This window comes from Mus caroli, unplaced genomic scaffold, assembly GCF_978045245.1.
Source record: "Mus caroli unplaced genomic scaffold, Mus_caroli_1 scaffold_16, whole genome shotgun sequence".
NCBI classification, from domain to species: domain Eukaryota; kingdom Metazoa; phylum Chordata; class Mammalia; order Rodentia; family Muridae; genus Mus; species Mus caroli.
The window spans coordinates 12285806-12310000 of record NW_028227271.1 but is presented as its reverse complement, the minus strand read 5'-3'; the positions used below and the strand labels follow the sequence as shown (position 1 = coordinate 12310000).

The window sequence follows — 24195 nt, the reverse complement described above, 5'->3', positions numbered from 1 at the left end:
ACCACACCGGCTGAGACAGCTGGCAGCACCCCAGGCCCAGCTGCTCTAAGCACCACCTCTGCTAGTTCCACATCTGCAAGAGCAGCCACCACCTCCCCAGGAGGGTCATCTGGGTCCTCTGCTCCTTTGAGTTCCACCTCTGGGAGACCTGCCCCCACCCCCAGCACCAGCACCACCACCAGCACTGCCACCACCAGCACCAGCACTGCCACCACCAGCGCCACCACAGTAGGTTCTGCTGGGTCCTCAACTCCCACTGCCTCGTCCACAGCTGCCGGGAGTGGCCTGAGGGAAGCCGCTAATGCCACCGCAGCACCTGTCTCCACATCTGGACAGCCTGGCGCCTCAACGGGATCTTCTGGGACCTCATCCAGTGCGTCCTCTACTGCTGCCCCAGCAGGCACCACCACAGCAGCCTCTAAGGAGACCTCAGCTCCCGCCTCCACAGCTGGGTCTACCAGCTCTGCCACCACCGCGGTAGCCCCTGCTTCAAGCTCAGCTTCGGCTACCACACCAGCTGAGACAGCTGGCAGCACCCCAGGCCCAGCTGCTCTAAGCACCACCTCTGCTAGTTCCACATCTGCAAGAGCGGCCACCACCTCCCCAGGAGGGTCATCTGGGTCCTCTGCTCCTTTGAGTTCCACCTCTGGGAGACCTGCCCCCACCACCAGCACCAGCACCACCACCAGCACTGCCACCACCAGCACTGCCACCACCAGCACCACCACCAGCGCCACCACAGTAGGTTCTGCTGGGTCCTCTGCTCCCACTGCCTCGTCCACAGCTGCCGGGAGTGGCCTGAGGGAAGCCGCTAATGCCACCGCAGCACCTGTCTCCACATCTGGACAGCCTGGCGCCTCAACGGGATCTTCTGGGACCTCATCCAGTGCGTCCTCTACTGCTGCCCCATCAGGCACCTCCACAGCAGCCTCTAAGGAAACCTCAGCTCCCGCCTCCACAGCTGGGTCTACCAGCTCTGCCACCACCGCGGTAGCCCCTGCTTCAAGCTCAGCTTCGGCTACCACACCAGCTGAGACAGCTGGCAGCACCCCAGGCCCAGCTGCTCTAAGCACCACCTCTGCTAGTTCCACATCTGCAAGAGCGGCCACCACCTCCCCAGGAGGGTCATCTGGGTCCTCTGCTCCTTTGAGTTCCAGCTCTGGGAGACCTGCCCCCACCACCAGCACCAGCACCACCACCAGCACTGCCACCACCAGCACTGCCACCACCAGCACCACCACCAGCGCCACCACAGTAGGTTCTGCTGGGTCCTCTGCTCCCACTGCCTCGTCCACAGCTGCCCGGAGTGGCCTGAGGGAAGCCGCTAATGCCACCGCAGCACCTGTCTCCACATCTGCACAGCCTGGCGCCTCAACGGGATCTTCTGGGACCTCATCCAGTGCGTCCTCTACTGCTGCCCCAGCAGGCACCACCACAGCAGCCTCTAAGGAGACCTCAGCTCGCGCCTCCACAGCTGGGTCTACCAGCTCTGCCACCACCACGGTAGCCCCTGCTTCAAGCTCAGCTTCGGCTACCACACCGGCTGAGACAGCTGGCAGCACCCCAGGCCCAGCTGCTCTAAGCACCACCTCTGCTAGTTCCACATCTGCAAGAGCGGCCACCACCTCCCCAGGAGGGTCATCTGGGTCCTCTGCTCCTTTGAGTTCCACCTCTGGGAGACCTGCCCCCACCACCAGCACCAGCACCACCACCAGCACTGCCACCACCAGCACCAGCACGGCCACCACCAGCACCACCACCAGCGCCACCACAGTAGGTTCTGCTGGGTCCTCTGCTCCCACTGCCTCGTCCGCAGCTGCCGGGAGTGGCCTGAGGGAAGCCGCTAATGCCACCGCAGCACCTGTCTCCACATCTGGACAGCCTGGCGCCTCAACGGGATCTTCTGGGACCTCATCCAGTGCGTCCTCTACTGCTGCCCCAGCAGGCACCACCACAGCAGCCTCTAAGGAGACCTCAGCTCCCGCCTCCACAGCTGGGTCTACCAGCTCTGCCACCACTGCGGTAGCCCCTGCTTCAAGCTCAGCTTCGGCTACCACACCGGCTGAGACAGCTGGCAGCACCCCAGGCCCAGCTGCTCTAAGCACCACCTCTGCTAGTTCCACATCTGCAAGAGCGGCCACCACCTCCCCAGGAGGGTCATCTGGGTCCTCTGCTCCTTTGAGTTCCACCTCTGGGAGACCTGCCCCCACCACCAGCACCAGCACCACCACCAGCACTGCCACCACCAGCACTGCCACCACCAGCACCACCACCAGCGCCACCACAGTAGGTTCTGCTGGGTCCTCTGCTCCCACTGCCTCGTCCACAGCTGCCGGGAGTGGCCTGAGGGAAGCCGCTAATGCCACCGCAGCACTTGTCTCCACATCTGGACAGCCTGGCGCCTCAACGGGATCTTCTGGGACCTCATCCAGTGCGTCCTCTACTGCTGCCCCAGCAGGCACCACCACAGCAGCCTCTAAGGAGACCTCAGCTCCTGCCTCCACAGCTGGGTCTACCAGCTCTGCCACCACCGCGGTAGCCCCTGCTTCAAGCTCAGCTTCGGCTAACACACCGGCTGAGACAGCTGGCAGCACCCCAGGCCCAGCTGCTCTAAGCACCACCTCTGCTAGTTCCACATCTGCAAGAGCGGCCACCACCTCCCCAGGAGGGTCATCTGGGTCCTCTGCTCCTTTGAGTTCCACCTCTGGGAGACCTGCCCCCACCACCAGCACCAGCACCAGCACCAGCACTGCCACCACCAGCACCAGCACTGCCACCACCAGCACCACCACCAGCGCCACCACAGTAGGTTCTGCTGGGTCCTCTGCTCCCACTGCCTCGTCCACAGCTGCCGGGAGTGGCCTGAGGGAAGCCGCTAATGCCACCGCAGCACCAGTGTCCACATCTGGACAGCCTGGCGCCTCAACGGGATCTTCTGGGACCTCATCCAGTGCGTCCTCTACTGCTGCCCCAACAGGCACCACCACAGCAGCCTCTAAGGAGACCTCAGCTCCTGCCTCCACAGCTGGGTCTACCAGCTCTGCCACCACCGCGGTAGCCCCTGCTTCAAGCTCAGCTTCGGCTACCACACCGGCTGAGACAGCTGGCAGCACCCCAGGCCCAGCTGCTCTAAGCACCACCTCTGCTAGTTCCACATCTGCAAGAGCGGCCACCACCTCCCCAGGAGGGTCATCTGGGTACTCTGCTCCTTTGAGTTCCACCTCTGGGAGACCTGCACCCACCACCAGCACCAGCACCACCACCAGCACTGTCACCACCAGCACCAGCACTGCCACCACCAGCACCACCACCAGCGCCACCACAGTAGGTTCTGCTGGGTCCTCTGCTCCCACTGCCTCGTCCACAGCTGCCGGGAGTGGTCTGAGGGAAGCCGCTAATGCCACCGCAGCACCTGTCTCCACATCTGGACAGCCTGGCGCCTCAACGGGATCTTCTGGGACCTCATCCAGTGCGTCCTCTACTGCTGCCCCAGCAGGCACCACCACAGCAGCCTCTAAGGAGACCTCAGCTCCCGCCTCCACAGCTGGGTCTACCAGCTCTGCCACCACCGCGGTAGCCCCTGCTTCAAGCTCAGCTTCGGCTACCACACCGGCTGAGACAGCTGGCAGCACCCCAGGCCCAGCTGCTCTAAGCACCACCTCTGCTAGTTCCACATCTGCAAGAGCGGCCACCACCTCCCCAGGAGGGTCATCTGGGTCCTCTGCTCCTTTGAGTTCCACCTCTGGGAGACCTGCCCCCACCACCAGCACCAGCACCACCACCAGCACTGCCACCACCAGCACCACCACCAGCGCCACCACAGTAGGTTCTGCTGGGTCCTCTGCTCCCACTGCCTCGTCCACAGCTGCCGGGAGTGGCCTGAGGGAAGCCGCTAATGCCACCGCAGCACCTGTCTCCACATCTGGACAGCCTGGCGCCTCAACGGGATCTTCTGGGACCTCATCCAGTGCGTCCTCTACTGCTGCCCCAGCAGGCACCACCACAGCATCCTCTAAGGAGACCTCAGCTCCCGCCTCCACAGCTGGGTCTACCAGCTCTGCCACCACCGCGGTAGCCCCTGCTTCAAGCTCAGCTTCGGCTACCACACCGGCTGAGACAGCTGGCAGCACCCCAGGCCCAGCTGCTCTAAGCACCACCTCTGCTAGTTCCACATCTGCAAGAGCGGCCACCACCTCCCCAGGAGGGTCATCTGGGTCCTCTGCTCCTTTGAGTTCCACCTCTGGGAGACCTGCCCCCACCACCAGCACCAGCACCACCACCAGCACTGCCACCACCAGCACTGCCACCACCAGCACCACCACCAGCGCCACCACAGTAGGTTCTGCTGGGTCATCTGCTCCCACTGCCTCGTCCACAGCTGCCGGGAGTGGCCTGAGGGAAGCCGCTAATGCCACCGCAGCACCTGTCTCCACATCTGGACAGCCTGGCGCCTCAACGGGATATTCTGGGACCTCATCCAGTGCGTCCTCTACTGCTGCCCCAGCAGGCACCACCACAGCAGCCTCTAAGGAGACCTCAGCTCCCGCCTCCACAGCTGGGTCTACCAGCTCTGCCACCACCACGGTAGCCCCTGCTTCAAGCTCAGCTTCGGCTACCACACCGGCTGAGACAGCTGGCAGCACCCCAGGCCCAGCTGCTCTAAGCACCACCTCTGCTAGTTCCACATCTGCAAGAGCGGCCACCACCTCCCCAGGAGGGTCATCTGGGTCCTCTGCTCCTTTGAGTTCCACCTCTGGGAGACCTGCCCCCACCACCAGCACCAGCACCACCACCAGCACTGCCACCACCAGCACCAGCACTGCCACCACCAGCACCACCACCAGCGCCACCACAGTAGGTTCTGCTGGGTCCTCTGCTCCCACTGCCTCGTCCACAGCTGCCGGGAGTGGCCTGAGGGAAGCCGCTAATGCCACCGCAGCACCTGTCTCCACATCTGGACAGCCTGGCGCCTCAACGGGATCTTCTGGGACCTCATCCAGTGTGTCCTCTACTGCTGCCCCAGCAGGCACCACCACAGCAGCCTCTAAGGAGACCTCAGCTCCCGCCTCCACAGCTGGGTCTACCAGCTCTGCCACCACCGCGGTAGCCCCTGCTTCAAGCTCAGCTTCGGCTACCACACCGGCTGAGACAGCTGGCAGCACCCCAGGCCCAGCTGCTCTAAGCACCACCTCTGCTAGTTCCACATCTGCAAGAGCGGCCACCACCTCCCCAGGAGGTTCATCTGGGTCCTCTGCTCCTTTGAGTTCCACCTCTGGGAGACCTGCCCCCACCACCAGCACCAGCACCACCACCAGCACTGCCACCACCAGCACCAGCACTGCCACCACCAGCACCACCACCAGCGCCACCACAGTAGGTTCTGCTGGGTCCTCTGCTCCCACTGCCTCGTCCACAGCTGCCGGGAGTGGCCTGAGGGAAGCCGCTAATGCCACCGCAGCACCTGTCTCCACATCTGGACAGCCTGGCGCCTCAACGGGATCTTCTGGGACCTCATCCAGTGCGTCCTCTACTGCTGCCCCAGCAGGCACCACCACAGCAGCCTCTAAGGAGACCTCAGCTCCCGCCTCCACAGATGGGTCTACCAGCTCTGCCACCACCGCGGTAGCCCCTGCTTCAAGCTCAGCTTCGGCTACCACACCGGCTGAGACAGCTGGCAGCACCCCAGGCCCAGCTGCTCTAAGCACCACCTCTGCTAGTTCCACATCTGCAAGAGCGGCCACCACCTCCCCAGGAGGGTCATCTGGGTCCTCTGCTCCTTTGAGTTCCACCTCTGGGAGACCTGCCCCCACCACCAGCACCAGCACCACCACCAGCACTGCCACCACCAGCACTGCCACCACCAGCACCACCACCAGCGCCACCACAGTAGGTTCTGCTGGGTCCTCTGCTCCCACTGCCTCGTCCACAGCTGCCGGGAGTGGCCTGAGGGAAGCCGCTAATGCCACCGCAGCACCTGTTTCCACATCTGGACAGCCTGGCGCCTCAAAGGGATCTTCTGGGACCTCATCCAGTGCGTCCTCTACTGCTGCCCCAGCAGGCACCACCACAGGAGCCTCTAAGGAGACCTCAGCTCCTGCCTCCACAGCTGGGTCTACCAGCTCTGCCACCACCGCGGTAGCCCCTGCTTCAAGCTCAGCTTCGGCTACCACACCGGCTGAGACAGCTGGCAGCACCCCAGGCCCAGCTGCTCTAAGCACCACCTCTGCTAGTTCCACATCTGCAAGAGCGGCCACCACCTCCCCAGGAGGGTCATCTGGGTCCTCTGCTCCTTTGAGTTCCACCTCTGGGAGACCTGCCCCCACCACCAGCACCAGCACCACCACCAGCACTGCCACCACCAGCACCAGCACTGCCACCACCAGCACCACCACCAGCGCCACCACAGTAGATTCTGCTGGGTCCTCTGCTCCCACTGCCTCGTCCGCAGCTGCCGGGAGTGGCCTGAGGGAAGCCGCTAATGCCACCGCAGCACCTGTGTCCACATCTGGACAGCCTGGCGCCTCAACGGGATCTTCTGGGACTTCATCCAGTGCGTCCTCTACTGCTTCCCCAGCAGGCACCACCACAGCAGCCTCTAAGGAGACCTCAGCTCCTGCCTCCACAGCTGGGTCTACCAGCTCTGCCACCACCGCGGTAGCCCCTGCTTCAAGCTCAGCTTCGGCTAACACACTGGCTGAGACAGCTGGCAGCACCCCAGGCCCAGCTGCTCTAAGCACCACCTCTGCTAGTTCCACATCTGCAAGAGCGGCCACCACCTCCCCAGGAGGGTCATCTGGGTCCTCTGCTCCTTTGAGTTCCACCTCTGGGAGACCTGCCCCCACCACCAGCACCAGCACCACCACCAGCACTGCCACCACCAGCACCAGCACTGCCACCACCAGCACCACCACCAGCCCCACCACAGTAGGTTCTGCTGGGTCCTCTGCCACCACTGCCTCGTCCACAGCTGCCGGGAGTGGCCTGAGGGAAGCCGCTAATGCCACCGCAGCACCTGTCTCCACATCTGCAGAGCCTGGCGCCTCAACGGGATCTTCTGGGACCTCATCCAGTGCGTCCTCTACTGCTGCCCCAGCAGGCTCCACCACAGCAGCCTCTTATGAGACCTCAGCTCCCGCCTCCACAGCTGGGTCTACCAGCTCTGCCACCACCGCGGTAGCCCCTGCTTCAAGCTCAGCTTCGGCTACCACACCGGCTGAGACAGCTGGCAGCACCCCAGGCCCAGCAGCTCTAAGCACCACCTCTGCTAGTTCCACATCTGCAAGAGCGCCCACCACCTCCCCAGGAGGGTCATCTGGGTCCTCTGCTCCTTTGAGTTCCACCTCTGGGAGACCTGCCCCCACCACCAGCACCAGCACCACCACCAGCACTGCCACCACCAGCACCAGCACTGCCACCACCAGCACCACCACCAGCGCCACCACAGTAGGTTCTGCTGGGTCCTCTGCTCCCACTGCCTCGTCCACAGCTGCCGGGAGTGGCCTGAGGGAAGCCGCTAATGCCACCGCAGCACCTGTCTCCACATCTGGACAGCCTGGCGCCTCAACGGGATCTTCTGGGACCTCATCCAGTGCGTCCTCTACTGCTGCCCCAGCAGGCACCACCACAGCAGCCTCTAAGGAGACCTCAGCTCCCGCCTCCACAGCTGGGTCTACCAGCTCTGCCACCACCGCGGTAGCCCCTGCTTCAAGCTCAGCTTCGGCTACCACACCGGCTGAGACAGCTGGCAGCACCCCAGGCCCAGCTGCTCTAAGCACCACCTCTGCTAGTTCCACATCTGCAAGAGCGGCCACCACCTCCCCAGGAGGGTCATCTGGGTCCTCTGCTCCTTTGAGTTCCACCTCTGGGAGACCTGCCCCCACCACCAGCACCAGCACCACCACCAGCACTGCCACCACCAGCACTGCCACCACCAGCACCACCACCAGCGCCACCACAGTAGGTTCTGCTGGGTCCTCTGCTCCCACTGCCTCGTCCACAGCTGCCGGGAGTGGCCTGAGGGAAGCCGCTAATGCCACCGCAGCACCTGTCTCCACATCTGGACAGCCTGGCGCCTCAACGGGATCTTCTGGGACCTCATCCAGTGCGTCCTCTACTGCTGCCCCAGCAGGCACCACCACAGCAGCCTCTAAGGAGACCTCAGCTCCTGCCTCCACAGCTGGGTCTACCAGCTCTGCCACCACCGCGGTAGCCCCTGCTTCAAGCTCAGCTTCGGCTACCACACCGGCTGAGACAGCTGGCAGCACCCCAGGCCCAGCTGCTCTAAGCACCACCTCTGCTAGTTCCACATCTGCAAGAGCGGCCACCACCTCCCCAGGAGGGTCATCTGGGTCCTCTGCTCCTTTGAGTTCCACCTCTGGGAGACCTGCCCCCACCACCAGCACCAGCACCACCACCAGCACTGCCACCACCAGCACCAGCACTGCCACCACCAGCACCACCACCAGCGCCACCACAGTAGGTTCTGCTGGGTCCTCTGCTCCCACTGCCTCGTCCACAGCTGCCGGGAGTGGTCTGAGGGAAGCCGCTAATGCCACCGCAGCACCTGTCTCCACATCTGGACAGCCTGGCGCCTCAACGGGATCTTCTGGGACCTCATCCAGTGCGTCCTCTACTGCTGCCCCAGCAGGCACCACCACAGCAGCCTCTAAGGAGACCTCAGCTCCCGCCTCCACAGCTGGGTCTACCAGCTCTGCCACCACCGCGGTAGCCCCTGCTTCAAGCTCAGCTTCGGCTACCACACCGGCTGAGACAGCTGGCAGCACCCCAGGCCCAGCTGCTCTAAGCACCACCTCTGCTAGTTCCACATCTGCAAGAGCGGCCACCACCTCCCCAGGAGGGTCATCTGGGTCCTCTGCTCCTTTGAGTTCCACCTCTGGGAGACCTGCCCCCACCACCAGCACCAGCACCACCACCAGCACTGCCACGACCAGCACTGCCACCACCAGCACCACCACCAGCGCCACCACAGTAGGTTCTGCTGGGTCCTCTGCTCCCACTGCCTCGTCCACAGCTGCCGGGAGTGGCCTGAGGGAAGCCGCTAATGCCACCGCAGCACCTGTCTCCACATCTGGACAGCCTGGCGCCTCAACGGGATCTTCTGGGACCTCATCCAGTGCGTCCTCTACTGCTGCCCCAGCAGGCACCACCACAGCAGCCTCTAAGGAGACCTCAGCTCCCGCCTCCACAGCTGGGTCTACCAGTTCTGCCACCACCGCGGTAGCCCCTGCTTCAAGCTCAGCTTCGGCTACCACACCGGCTGAGACAGCTGGCAGCACCCCAGGCCCAGCTGCTCTAAGCACCACCTCTGCTAGTTCCACATCTGCAAGAGCGGCCACCACCTCCCCAGGAGGGTCATCTGGGTCCTCTGCTCCTTTGAGTTCCACCTCTGGGAGACCTGCCCCCACCACCAGCACCAGCACCACCACCAGCACTGCCACCACCAGCACCAGCACTGCCACCACCAGCACCACCACCAGCCCCACCACAGTAGGTTCTGCTGGGTCCTCTGCCACCACTGCCTCGTCCACAGCTGCCGGGAGTGGCCTGAGGGAAGCCGCTAATGCCACCGCAGCACCTGTCTCCACATCTGCAGAGCCTGGCGCCTCAACGGGATCTTCTGGGACCTCATCCAGTGCGTCCTCTACTGCTGCCCCAGCAGGCTCCACCACAGCAGCCTCTTATGAGACCTCAGCTCCCGCCTCCACAGCTGGGTCTACCAGCTCTGCCACCACCGCGGTAGCCCCTGCTTCAAGCTCAGCTTCGGCTACCACACCGGCTGAGACAGCTGGCAGCACCCCAGGCCCAGCAGCTCTAAGCACCACCTCTGCTAGTTCCACATCTGCAAGAGCGCCCACCACCTCCCCAGGAGGGTCATCTGGGTCCTCTGCTCCTTTGAGTTCCACCTCTGGGAGACCTGCCCCCACCACCAGCACCAGCACCACCACCAGCACTGCCACCACCAGCACCAGCACTGCCACCACCAGCACCACCACCAGCGCCACCACAGTAGGTTCTGCTGGGTCCTCTGCTCCCACTGCCTCGTCCACAGCTGCCGGGAGTGGCCTGAGGGAAGCCGCTAATGCCACCGCAGCACCTGTCTCCACATCTGGACAGCCTGGCGCCTCAACGGGATCTTCTGGGACCTCATCCAGTGCGTCCTCTACTGCTGCCCCAGCAGGCACCACCACAGCAGCCTCTAAGGAGACCTCAGCTCCCGCCTCCACAGCTGGGTCTACCAGCTCTGCCACCACCGCGGTAGCCCCTGCTTCAAGCTCAGCTTCGGCTACCACACCGGCTGAGACAGCTGGCAGCACCCCAGGCCCAGCTGCTCTAAGCACCACCTCTGCTAGTTCCACATCTGCAAGAGCGGCCACCACCTCCCCAGGAGGGTCATCTGGGTCCTCTGCTCCTTTGAGTTCCACCTCTGGGAGACCTGCCCCCACCACCAGCACCAGCACCACCACCAGCACTGCCACCACCAGCACTGCCACCACCAGCACCACCACCAGCGCCACCACAGTAGGTTCTGCTGGGTCCTCTGCTCCCACTGCCTCGTCCACAGCTGCCGGGAGTGGCCTGAGGGAAGCCGCTAATGCCACCGCAGCACCTGTCTCCACATCTGGACAGCCTGGCGCCTCAACGGGATCTTCTGGGACCTCATCCAGTGCGTCCTCTACTGCTGCCCCAGCAGGCACCACCACAGCAGCCTCTAAGGAGACCTCAGCTCCTGCCTCCACAGCTGGGTCTACCAGCTCTGCCACCACCGCGGTAGCCCCTGCTTCAAGCTCAGCTTCGGCTACCACACCGGCTGAGACAGCTGGCAGCACCCCAGGCCCAGCTGCTCTAAGCACCACCTCTGCTAGTTCCACATCTGCAAGAGCGGCCACCACCTCCCCAGGAGGGTCATCTGGGTCCTCTGCTCCTTTGAGTTCCACCTCTGGGAGACCTGCCCCCACCACCAGCACCAGCACCACCACCAGCACTGCCACCACCAGCACCAGCACTGCCACCACCAGCACCACCACCAGCGCCACCACAGTAGGTTCTGCTGGGTCCTCTGCTCCCACTGCCTCGTCCACAGCTGCCGGGAGTGGTCTGAGGGAAGCCGCTAATGCCACCGCAGCACCTGTCTCCACATCTGGACAGCCTGGCGCCTCAACGGGATCTTCTGGGACCTCATCCAGTGCGTCCTCTACTGCTGCCCCAGCAGGCACCACCACAGCAGCCTCTAAGGAGACCTCAGCTCCCGCCTCCACAGCTGGGTCTACCAGCTCTGCCACCACCGCGGTAGCCCCTGCTTCAAGCTCAGCTTCGGCTACCACACCGGCTGAGACAGCTGGCAGCACCCCAGGCCCAGCTGCTCTAAGCACCACCTCTGCTAGTTCCACATCTGCAAGAGCGGCCACCACCTCCCCAGGAGGGTCATCTGGGTCCTCTGCTCCTTTGAGTTCCACCTCTGGGAGACCTGCCCCCACCACCAGCACCAGCACCACCACCAGCACTGCCACCACCAGCACTGCCACCACCAGCACCACCACCAGCGCCACCACAGTAGGTTCTGCTGGGTCCTCTGCTCCCACTGCCTCGTCCACAGCTGCCGGGAGTGGCCTGAGGGAAGCCGCTAATGCCACCGCAGCACCTGTCTCCACATCTGGACAGCCTGGCGCCTCAACGGGATCTTCTGGGACCTCATCCAGTGCGTCCTCTACTGCTGCCCCAGCAGGCACCACCACAGCAGCCTCTAAGGAGACCTCAGCTCCCGCCTCCACAGCTGGGTCTACCAGTTCTGCCACCACCGCGGTAGCCCCTGCTTCAAGCTCAGCTTCGGCTACCACACCGGCTGAGACAGCTGGCAGCACCCCAGGCCCAGCTGCTCTAAGCACCACCTCTGCTAGTTCCACATCTGCAAGAGCGGCCACCACCTCCCCAGGAGGGTCATCTGGGTCCTCTGCTCCTTTGAGTTCCACCTCTGGGAGACCTGCCCCCACCACCAGCACCAGCACCACCACCAGCACTGCCACCACCAGCACCAGCACTGCCACCACCAGCACCACCACCAGCCCCACCACAGTAGGTTCTGCTGGGTCCTCTGCCACCACTGCCTCGTCCACAGCTGCCGGGAGTGGCCTGAGGGAAGCCGCTAATGCCACCGCAGCACCTGTCTCCACATCTGCAGAGCCTGGCGCCTCAACGGGATCTTCTGGGACCTCATCCAGTGCGTCCTCTACTGCTGCCCCAGCAGGCTCCACCACAGCAGCCTCTTATGAGACCTCAGCTCCCGCCTCCACAGCTGGGTCTACCAGCTCTGCCACCACCGCGGTAGCCCCTGCTTCAAGCTCAGCTTCGGCTACCACACCGGCTGAGACAGCTGGCAGCACCCCAGGCCCAGCAGCTCTAAGCACCACCTCTGCTAGTTCCACATCTGCAAGAGCGGCCACCACCTCCCCAGGAGGGTCATCTGGGTCCTCTGCTCCTTTGAGTTCCACCTCTGGGAGACCTGCCCCCACCACCAGCACCAGCACCACCACCAGCACTGCCACCACCAGCACCAGCACTGCCACCACCAGCACCACCACCAGCGCCACCACAGTAGGTTCTGCTGGGTCCTCTGCTCCCACTGCCTCGTCCACAGCTGCCGGGAGTGGCCTGAGGGAAGCCGCTAATGCCACCGCAGCACCTGTCTCCACATCTGGACAGCCTGGCGCCTCAACGGGATCTTCTGGGACCTCATCCAGTGCGTCCTCTACTGCTGCCCCAGCAGGCACCACCACAGCAGCCTCTAAGGAGACCTCAGCTCCCGCCTCCACAGCTGGGTCTACCAGCTCTGCCACCACCGCGGTAGCCCCTGCTTCAAGCTCAGCTTCGGCTACCACACCGGCTGAGACAGCTGGCAGCACCCCAGGCCCAGCTGCTCTAAGCACCACCTCTGCTAGTTCCACATCTGCAAGAGCGGCCACCACCTCCCCAGGAGGGTCATCTGGGTCCTCTGCTCCTTTGAGTTCCACCTCTGGGAGACCTGCCCCCACCACCAGCACCAGCACCACCACCAGCACTGCCACCACCAGCACTGCCACCACCAGCACCACCACCAGCGCCACCACAGTAGGTTCTGCTGGGTCCTCTGCTCCCACTGCCTCGTCCACAGCTGCCGGGAGTGGCCTGAGGGAAGCCGCTAATGCCACCGCAGCACCTGTCTCCACATCTGGACAGCCTGGCGCCTCAACGGGATCTTCTGGGACCTCATCCAGTGCGTCCTCTACTGCTGCCCCAGCAGGCACCACCACAGCAGCCTCTAAGGAGACCTCAGCTCCTGCCTCCACAGCTGGGTCTACCAACTCTGCCACCACCGCGGTAGCCCCTGCTTCAAGCTCAGCTTCGGCTACCACACCGGCTGAGACAGCTGGCAGCACCCCAGGCCCAGCTGCTCTAAGCACCACCTCTGCTAGTTCCACATCTGCAAGAGCGGCCACCACCTCCCCAGGAGGGTCATCTGGGTCCTCTGCTCCTTTGAGTTCCACCTCTGGGAGACCTGCCCCCACCACCAGCACCAGCACCACCACCAGCACTGCCACCACCAGCACCAGCACTGCCACCACCAGCACCACCACCAGCGCCACCACAGTAGGTTCTGCTGGGTCCTCTGCTCCCACTGCCTCGTCCAAAGCTGCCGGGAGTGGTCTGAGGGAAGCCGCTAATGCCACCGCAGCACCTGTCTCCACATCTGGACAGCCTGGCGCCTCAACGGGATCTTCTGGGACCTCATCCAGTGCGTCCTCTACTGCTGCCCCAGCAGGCACCACCACAGCAGCCTCTAAGGAGACCTCAGCTCCTGCCTCCACAGCTGGGTCTACCAGCTCTGCCACCACCGCGGTAGCCCCTGCTTCAAGCTCAGCTTCGGCTACCACACCGGCTGAGACAGCTGGCAGCACTCCAGGCCCAGCTGCTCTAAGCACCACCTCTGCTAGTTCCACATCTGCAAGAGCGGCCACCACCTCCCCAGGAGGGTCATCTGGGTCCTCTGCTCCTTTGAGTTCCACCTCTGGGAGACCTGCCCCCACCACCAGCACCAGCACCACCACCAGCACTGCCACCACCAGCACTGCCACCACCAGCACCACCACCAGCGCCACCACAGTAGGTTCTGCTGGGTCCTCTGCTCCCACTGCCTCGTCCACAGCTGCCGGGAGTGGCCTGAGGGAAGCCGCTAATGCCACCGCAGCACCTGTCTCCACATCTGGACAGCCTGGCGCCTCAACGGGATCTTCTGGGACCTCATCCAGTGCGTCCTCTACTGCTGCCCCAGCAGGCACCACCACAGCAGCCTCTAAGGAGACCTCAGCTCCTGCCTCCACAGCTGGGTCTACCAGCTCTGCCACCACCGCGGTAGCCCCTGCTTCAAGCTCAGCTTCGGCTACCACACCGGCTGAGACAGCTGGCAGCACCCCAGGCCTAGCTGCTCTAAGCACCACCTCTGCTAGTTCCACATCTGCAAGAGCGGCCACCACCTCCCCAGGAGGGTCATCTGGGTCCTCTGCTCCTTTGAGTTCCACCTCTGGGAGACCTGCCCCCACCACGAGCACCAGCACCACCACCAGCACTGCCACCACCAGCACCAGCACTGCCACCACCAGCACCACCACCAGCGCCACCACAGTAGGTTCTGCTGGGTCCTCTGCTCCCACTGCCTCGTCCACAGCTGCCAGGAGTGGTCTGAGGGAAGCCGCTAATGCCACCGAAGCACCTGTCTCCACATCTGGACAGCCTGGCGCCTCAACGGGATCTTCTGGGACCTCATCCAGTGCGTCCTCTACTGCTGCCCCAGCAGGCACCACCACAGCAGCCTCTAAGGAGACCTCAGCTCCCGCCTCCACAGCTGGGTCTACCAGTTCTGCCACCACCGCGGTAGCCCCTGCTTCAAGCTCAGCTTCGGCTACCACACCGGCTGAGACAGCTGGCAGCACCCCAGGCCCAGCTGCTCTAAGCACCACCTCTGCTAGTTCCACATCTGCAAGAGCGGCCACCACCTCCCCAGGAGGGTCATCTGGGTCCTCTGCTCCTTTGAGTTCCACCTCTGGGAGACCTGCCCCCACCACCAGCACCAGCACCACCACCAGCACTGCCACCACCAGCACCAGCACTGCCACCACCAGCACCACCACCAGCGCCACCACAGTAGGTTCTGCTGGGTCCTCTGCTCCCACTGCCTCGTCCACAGCTGCCGGGAGTGGCCTGAGGGAAGCTGCTAATGCCACCGCAGCACCTGTCTCCACATCTGCACAGCCTGGCGCCTCAACGATATCTTCTGGGACCTCATCCAGTGCGTCCTCTACTGCTGCCCCAGCAGGCTCCACCACAGCAGCCTCTTATGAGACCTCAGCTCCCGCCTCCACAGCTGGGTCTACCAGCTCTGCCACCACCGCGGTAGCCCCTGCTTCAAGCTCAGCTTCGGCTACCACACCGGCTGAGACAGCTGGCAGCACCCCAGGCCCAGCAGCTCTAAGCACCACCTCTGCTAGTTCCACATCTGCAAGAGCGGCCACCACCTCCCCAGGAGGGTCATCTGGGTCCTCTGCTCCTTTGAGTTCCACCTCTGGGAGACCTGCCCCCACCACCAGCACCAGCACCACCACCAGCACTGCCACCACCAGCACCAGCACTGCCACCACCAGCACCACCACCAGCGCCACCACAGTAGGTTCTGCTGGGTCCTCTGCTCCAACTGCCTCGTCCACAGCTGCCGGGAGTGGCCTGAGGGAAGCCGCTAATGCCACCGCAGCACCTGTCTCCACATCTGGACAGCCTGGCGCCTCAACGGGATCTTCTGGGACCTCATCCAGTGCGTCCTCTACTGCTGCCCCAGCAGGCACCACCACAGCAGCCTCTAAGGAGACCTCAGCTCCCGCCTCCACAGCTGGGTCTACCAGCTCTGCCACCACCGAGGTAGCCCCTGCTTCAAGCTCAGCTTCGGCTACCACACCGGCTGAGACAGCTGGCAGCACCCCAGGCCCAGCTGCTCTAAGCACCACCTCTGCTAGTTCCACATCTGCAAGAGCGGCCACCACCTCCCCAGGAGGGTCATCTGGGTCCTCTGCTCCTTTGAGTTCCACCTCTGGGAGACCTGCCCCCACCACCAGCACCAGCACCACCACCAGCACTGCCACCACCAGCACTGCCACCACCAGCACCACCACCAGCGCCACCACAGTAGGTTCTGCTGGGTCCTCTGCTCCCACTGCCTCGTCCACAGCTGCCGGGAGTGGCCTGAGGGAAGCCGCTAATGCCACCGCAGCACCTGTCTCCACATCTGGACAGCCTGGCGCCTCAACGGGATCTTCTGGGACCTCATCCAGTGCGTCCTCTACTGCTGCCCCAGCAGGCACCACCACAGCAGCCTCTAAGGAGACCTCAGCTCCTGCCTCCACAGCTGGGTCTACCAGCTCTGCCACCACCGCGGTAGCCCCTGCTTCAAGCTCAGCTTCGGCTACCACACCGGCTGAGACAGCTGGCAGCACCCCAGGCCTAGCTGCTCTAAGCACCACCTCTGCTAGTTCCACATCTGCAAGAGCGGCCACCACCTCCCCAGGAGGGTCATCTGGGTCCTCTGCTCCTTTGAGTTCCACCTCTGGGAGACCTGCCCCCACCACCAGCACCAGCACCACCACCAGCACTGCCACCACCAGCACCAGCACTGCCACCACCAGCACCACCACCAGCGCCACCACAGTAGGTTCTGCTGGGTCCTCTGCTCCCACTGCCTCGTCCACAGCTGCCGGGAGTGGTCTGAGGGAAGCCGCTAATGCCACCGCAGCACCTGTCTCCACATCTGGACAGCCTGGCGCCTCAACGGGATCTTCTGGGACCTCATCCAGTGCGTCCTCTACTGCTGCCCCAGCAGGCACCACCACAGCAGCCTCTAAGGAGACCTCAGCTCCCGCCTCCACAGCTGGGTCTACCAGTTCTGCCAACACCGCGGTAGCCCCTGCTTCAAGCTCAGCTTCGGCTACCACACCGGCTGAGACAGCTGGCAGCACCCCAGGCCCAGCTGCTCTAAGCACCACCTCTGCTAGTTCCACATCTGCAAGAGCGGCCACCACCTCCCCAGGAGGGTCATCTGGGTCCTCTGCTCCTTTGAGTTCCACCTCTGGGAGACCTGCCCCCACCACCAGCACCAGCACCACCACCAGCACTGCCACCACCAGCACCAGCACTGCCACCACCAGCATCACCACCAGCGCCACCACAGTAGGTTCTGCTGGGTCCTCTGCTCCCACTGCCTCGTCCACAGCTGCCGGGAGTGGCCTGAGGGAAGCCGCTAATGCCACCGCAGCACCTGTCTCCACATCTGCACAGCCTGGCGCCTCAACGGGATCTTCTGGGACCTCATCCAGTGCGTCCTCTACTGCTGCCCCAGCAGGCTCCACCACAGCAGCCTCTTATGAGACCTCAGCTCCCCCCTCCACAGCTGGGACTACCAGCTCTGCCACCACCGCGGTAGCCCCTGCTTCAAGCTCAGCTTCGGCTACCACACCGGCTGAGACAGCTGGCAGCACCCCAGGCCCAGCAGCTCTAAGCACCACCTCTGCTAGTTCCACATCTGCAAGTGCGGCCACCACCTCCCCAGGAGGGTCATCTGGGTCCTCTGCTCCTTTGAGTTCCACCTCTGGGAGACCTGCCCCCACCACCAGCACCAGCACCACCACCAGCGCTGCCACCAACAGCACCAGCACTGCCACCACCAGCACCACCACCAGGGCCACCACAGTAGGTTCTGCTGGGTCCTCTGCTCCCACTGCCTCGTCCACAGCTGCCGGGAGTGGCCTGAGGGAAGCCGATAATGCCACCGCAGCACCTGTGTCCACATCTGGACAGCCTGGCGCCTCAACGGGATCTTCTGGGACCTCATCCAGTGCATCCTCTACTGCTGCCCCAGCAGGCACCACCACAGCAGCCTCTAAGGAGACCTCAGCTCCTGCCTCCACAGCTGGGTCTACCAGCTCTGCCACCACCGCGGTAGCCCCTGCTTCAAGCTCAGCTTCGGCTACCACACCGGCTGAGACAGCTGGCAGCACCCCAGGCCCAGCTGCTCTAAGCACCACCTCTGCTAGTTCCACATCTGCAAGAGCGGCCACCACCTCCCCAGGAGGGTCATCTGGGTCCTCTGCTCCTTTGAGTTCCACCTCTGGGAGACCTGCCCCCACCACCAGCACCAGCACCACCACCAGCACCAGCACCACCACCAGCACCAGCACTGCCACCACCAGCACCACCACCAGCGCCACCACAGTAGGTTCTGCTGGGTCCTCTGCTCCCACTGCCTCGTCCACAGCTGCCAGGAGTGGTCTGAGGGAAGCCGCTAATGCCACCGCAGCACCTGTCTCCACATCTGGACAGCCTGGCGCCTCAACGGGATCTTCTGGGACCTCATCCAGTGCGTCCTCTACTGCTGCCCCAGCAGGCACCACCACAGCAGCCTCTAAGGAGACCTCAGCTCCCGCCTCCACAGCTGGGTCTACCAGCTCTGCCACCACCGCGGTAGCCCCTGCTTCAAGCTCAGCTTCGGCTACCACACCGGCTGAGACAGCTGGCAGCACCCCAGGCCCAGCTGCTCTTAGCACCACCTCTGCTAGTTCCACATCTGCAAGAGCGGCCACCACCTCCCCAGGAGGGTCATCTGGGTCCTCTGCTCCTTTGAGTTCCACCTCTGGGAGACCTGCCCCCACCACCAGCACCAGCACCACCACCAGCACTGCCACCACCAGCACCAGCATGGCCACCACCAGCACCACCACCAGCGCCACCACAGTAGGTTCTGCTGGGTCCTCTGCTCCCACTGCCTCATCCGCAGCTGCCGGGAGTGGCCTGAGGGAAGCCGCTAATGCCACCGCAGCACCTGTCTCCACATCTGGACAGCCTGGCGCCTCAACGGGATCTTCTGGGACCTCATCCAGTGTGTCATCTACTGCTGCCCCAGCAGGCACCACCACAGCAGCCTCTAAGGAGACCTCAGCTCCCGCCTCCACAGCTGGGTCTACCAGCTCTGCCACCACCGCGGTAGCCCCTGCTTCAAGCTCAGCTTCGGCTACCACACCGGCTGAGACAGCTGGCAGCACCCCAGGCCCAGCTGCTCTAAGCACCACCTCTGCTAGTTCCACATCTGCAAGAGCGGCCACCACCTCCCCAGGAGGGTCATCTGGGTCCTCTGCTCCTTTGAGTTCCACCTCTGGGAGACCTGCCCCCACCACCAGCACCAGCACCACCACCAGCACTGCCACCACCAGCACTGCCACCACCAGCACCACCACCAGCGCCACCACAGTAGGTTCTGCTGGGTCCTCTGCTCCCACTGCCTCGTCCACAGCTGCCGGGAGTGGCCTGAGGGAAGCCGCTAATGCCACCGCAGCACCTGTCTCCACATCTGGACAGCCTGGCGCCTCAACGGGATCTTCTGGGACCTCATCCAGTGCGTCCTCTACTGCTGCCCCAGCAGGCACCACCACAGCAGCCTCTAAGGAGACCTCAGCTCCCGCCTCCACAGCTGGGTCTACCAGCTCTGCCACCACCGCGGTAGCCCCTGCTTCAAGCTCAGCTTCGGCTACCACACCGGCTGAGACAGCTGGCAGCACCCCAGGCCCAGCTGCTCTAAGCACCACCTCTGCTAGTTCCACATCTGCAAGAGCGGCCACCACCTCCCCAGGAGGGTCATCTGGGTCCTCTGCTCCTTTGAGTTCCACCTCTGGGAGACCTGCCCCCACCACCAGCACCAGCACCACCACCAGCACTGCCACCACCAGCACTGCCACCACCAGCACCACCACCAGCGCCACCACAGTAGGTTCTGCTGGGTCCTCTGCTCCCACTGCCTCGTCCACAGCTGCCGGGAGTGGCCTGAGGGAAGCTGCTAATGCCACCGCAGCACCTGTCTCCACATCTGGACAGCCTGGCGCCTCAACGGGATCTTCTGGGACCTCATCCAGTGCGTCCTCTACTGCTGCCCCAGCAGGCACCACCACAGCAGCCTCTAAGGAGACCTCAGCTCCTGCCTCCACAGCTGGGTCTACCAGCTCTGCCACCACCGCGGTAGCCCCTGCTTCAAGCTCAGCTTCGGCTACCACACCGGCTGAGACAGCTGGCAGCACCCCAGGCCTAGCTGCTCTAAGCACCACCTCTGCTAGTTCCACATCTGCAAGAGCGGCCACCACCTCCCCAGGAGGGTCATCTGGGTCCTCTGCTCCTTTGAGTTCCACCTCTGGGAGACCTGCCCCCACCACCAGCACCAGCACCACCACCAGCACTGCCACCACCAGCACCAGCACTGCCACCACCAGCACCACCACCAGCGCCACCACAGTAGGTTCTGCTGGGTCCTCTGCTCCCACTGCCTCGTCCACAGCTGCCGGGAGTGGCCCTAGGGAAGCCGCTAATGCCACCGCAGCACCTGTCTCCACATCTGGACAGCCTGGCGCCTCAACGGGATCTTCTGGGACCTCATCCAGTGCGTCCTCTACTGCTGCCCCAGCAGGCACCACCACAGCAGCCTCTAAGGAGACCTCAGCTCCCGCCTCCACAGCTGGGTCTACCAGCTCTGCCACCACCGCGGTAGCCCCTGCTTCAAGCTCAGCTTCGGCTACCACACCGGCTGAGACAGCTGGCAGCACCCCAGGCCCAGCTGCTCTAAGCACCACCTCTGCTAGTTCCACATCTGCAAGAGCGGCCACCACCTCCCCAGGAGGGTCATCTGGGTCCTCTGCTCCTTTGAGTTCCACCTCTGGGAGACCTGCCCCCACCACCAGCACCAGCACCACCACCAGCACTGCCACCACCAGCACTGCCACCACCAGCACCACCACCAGCGCCACCACAGTAGGTTCCGTTGGGTCCTCTGCTCCCACTGCCTCGTCCACAGCTGCCGGGAGTGGCCTGAGGGAAGCTGCTAATGCCACCGCAGCACCTGTCTCCACATCTGGACAGCCTGGCGCCTCAACGGGATCTTCTGGGACCTCATCCAGTGCGTCCTCTACTGCTGCCCCAGCAGGCACCACCACAGCAGCCTCTAAAGAGACCTCAGCTCCCGCCTCCACAGCTGGGTCTACCAGCTCTGCCACCACCGCGGTAGCCCCTGCTTCAAGCTCAGCTTCGGCTACCACACCGGCTGAGACAGCTGGCAGCACCCCAGGCCCAGCTGCTCTAAGCACCACCTCTGCTAGTTCCACATCTGCAAGAGCGGCCACCACCTCCCCAGGAGGGTCATCTGGGTCCTCTGCTCCTTTGAGTTCCACCTCTGGGAGACCTGCCCCCACCACCAGCACCAGCACCACCACCAGCACTGCCACCACCAGCACCAGCACTGCCACCACCAGCACCACCACCAGCGCCACCACAGTAGGTTCTTCTGGGTCCTCTGCTCCCACTGCCTCGTCCGCAGCTGCCGGGAGTGGCCTGAGGGAAGCCGCTAATGCCACCGCAGCACCTGTCTCCACATCTGGACAGCCTGGCGCCTCAACGGGATCTTCTGGGACCTCATCCAGTGCGTCCTCTACTGCTGCCCCAGCAGGCACCACCACAGCAGCCTCTAAGGAGACCTCAGCTCCCGCCTCCACAGCTGGGTCTACCAGCTCTGCCACCACCGCGGTAGCCCCTGCTTCAAGCTCAGCTTCGGCTACCACACCGGCTGAGACAGCTGGCAGCACCCCAGGCCCAGCTGCTCTAAGCACCACCTCTGCTAGTTCCACATCTGCAAGAGCGGCCACCACCTCCCCAGGAGGGTCATCTGGGTCCTCTGCTCCTTTGAGTTCCACCTCTGGGAGACCTGCCCCCACCACCAGCACCAGCACCACCACCAGCACTGCCACCACCAGCACTGCCACCACCAGCACCACCACCAGCGCCACCACAGTAGGTTCTGCTGGGTCCTCTGCTCCCACTGCCTCGTCCACAGCTGCCGGGAGTGGCCTGAGGGAAGCCGCTAATGCCACCGCAGCACCTGTCTCCACATCTGGACAGCCTGGCGCCTCAACGGGATCTTCTGGGACCTCATCCAGTGCGTCCTCTACTGCTGCCCCAGCACGCACCACCACAGCAGCCTCTAAGGAGACCTCAGCTCCCGCCTCCACAGCTGGGTCTACCAGCTCTGCCACCACCGCGGTAGCCCCTGCTTCAAGCTCAGCTTCGGCTACCACACCGGCTGAGACAGCTGGAAGCACCCCAGGCCCAGCTGCTCTAAGCACCACCTCTGCTAGTTCCACATCTGCAAGAGCGGCCACCACCTCCCCAGGAGGGTCATCTGGGTCCTCTGCTCCTTTGAGTTCCACCTCTGGGAGACCTGCCCCCACCACCAGCACCAGCACCACCACCAGCACTGCCACCACCAGCACCAGCACTGCCACCACCAGCACCACCACCAGCGCCACCACAGTAGGTTCTGCTGGGTCCTCTGCTCCCACTGCCTTGTCCACAGCTGCCGGGAGTGGCCTGAGGGAAGCCGCTAATGCCACCGCAGCACCTGTCTCCACATCTGGACAGCCTGGCGCCTCAACGGGATCTTCTGGGACCTCATCCAGTGCGTCCTCTACTGCTGCCCCAGCAGGCACCACCACAGCAGCCTCTAAGGAGACCTCAGCTCCCGCCTCCACAGCTGGGTCTACCAGCTCTGCCACCACCGCGGTAGCCCCTGCTTCAAGCTCAGCTTCGGCTACCACACCGGCTGAGACAGCTGGCAGCACCCCAGGCCCAGCTGCTCTAAGCACCAACTCTGCTAGTTCCACATCTGCAAGAGCGGCCACCACCTCCCCAGGAGGGTCATCTGGGTCCTCTGCTCCTTTGAGTTCCACCTCTGGGAGACCTGCCCCCACCACCAGCACCAGCACCACCACCAGCACTGCCACCACCAGCACTGCCACCACCAGCACCACCACCAGCGCCAACACAGTAGGTTCTGCTGGGTCCTCTGCTCCCACTGCCTCGTCCACAGCTGCCGGGAGTGGCCTGAGGGAAGCCGCTAATGCCACCGCAGCACCTGTCTCCACATCTGGACAGCCTGGCGCCTTAACGGGATCTTCTGGGACCTCATCCAGTGCGTCCTCTACTGCTGCCCCAGCAGGCACCACCACAGCAGCCTCTAAGGAGACCTCAGCTCCCGCCTCCACAGCTGGGTCTACCAGCTCTGCCACCACCGCGGTAACCCCTGCTTCAAGCTCAGCTTCGGCTACCACACCGGCTGAGACAGCTGGCAGCACCCCAGGCCCAGCTGCTCTAAGCACCACCTCTGCTAGTTCCACATCTGCAAGAGCGGCCACCACCTCCCCAGGAGGGTCATCTGGGTCCTCTGCTCCTTTGAGTTCCACCTCTGGGAGACCTGCCCCCACCACCAGCACCAGCACCACCACCAGCACTGCCACCACCAGCACTGCCACCACCAGCACCACCACCAGCGCCACCACAGTAGGTTCTGCTGGGTCCTCTGCTCCCACTGCCTCGTCCACAGCTGCTGGGAGTGGCCTGAGGGAAGCCGCTAATGCCACCGCAGCACCTGTCTCCACATCTGGACAGCCTGGCGCCTCAACGGGATCTTCTGGGACCTCATCCAGGGCGTCCTCTACTGCTGCCCCAGCAGGCACCACCACAGCAGCCTCTAAGGAGACCTCAGCTCCCGCCTCCACAGCTGGGTCTACCAGCTCTGCCACCACCGCGGTAGCCCCTGCTTCAAGCTCAGCTTCGGCTACCACACCGGCTGAGACAGCTGGCAGCACCCCAGGCCCAGCTGCTCTAAGCACCACCTCTGCTAGTTCCACATCTGCAAGAGCGGCCACCACCTCCCCAGGAGGGTCATCTGGGTCCTCTGCTCCTTTGAGTTCCACCTCTGGGAGACCTGCCCCCACCACCAGCACCAGCACCACCACCAGCACTGCCACCACCAGCACTGCCACCACCAGCACCACCACCAGCGCCACCACAGTAGGTTCTGCTGGGTCCTCTGCTCCCACTGCCTCGTCCACAGCTGCCGGGAGTGGCCTGAGGGAAGCCGCTAATGCCACCGCAGCACCTGTCTCCACATCTGGACAGCCTGGCGCCTTAACGGGATCTTCTGGGACCTCATCCAGTGCGTCCTCTACTGCTGCCCCAGCAGGCACCAACACAGCAGCCTCTAAGGAGACCTCAGCTCCCGCCTCCACAGCTGGG

At 64.0% G+C, this 24195-nt stretch overlaps 1 protein-coding gene across 1 annotated transcript in view; it reads left to right on the top strand.

The window, feature by feature from the left end:
* Muc19 (mucin 19, oligomeric) overlaps window positions 1-24195 on the top strand; it is a 92631-nt gene that overhangs the window by 36046 nt on the left and 32390 nt on the right. The window contains 7 exon segments of the mRNA XM_085831916.1: window positions 1-1231; window positions 2807-5863; window positions 7445-9484; window positions 10028-12067; window positions 12611-14428; window positions 15464-17239; window positions 17783-23866. The exon segment at window positions 1-1231 is cut by the window's left edge and continues 712 nt beyond it. Coding sequence (XP_085688042.1) covers window positions 1-1231; window positions 2807-5863; window positions 7445-9484; window positions 10028-12067; window positions 12611-14428; window positions 15464-17239; window positions 17783-23866 — 18046 coding nt within the window.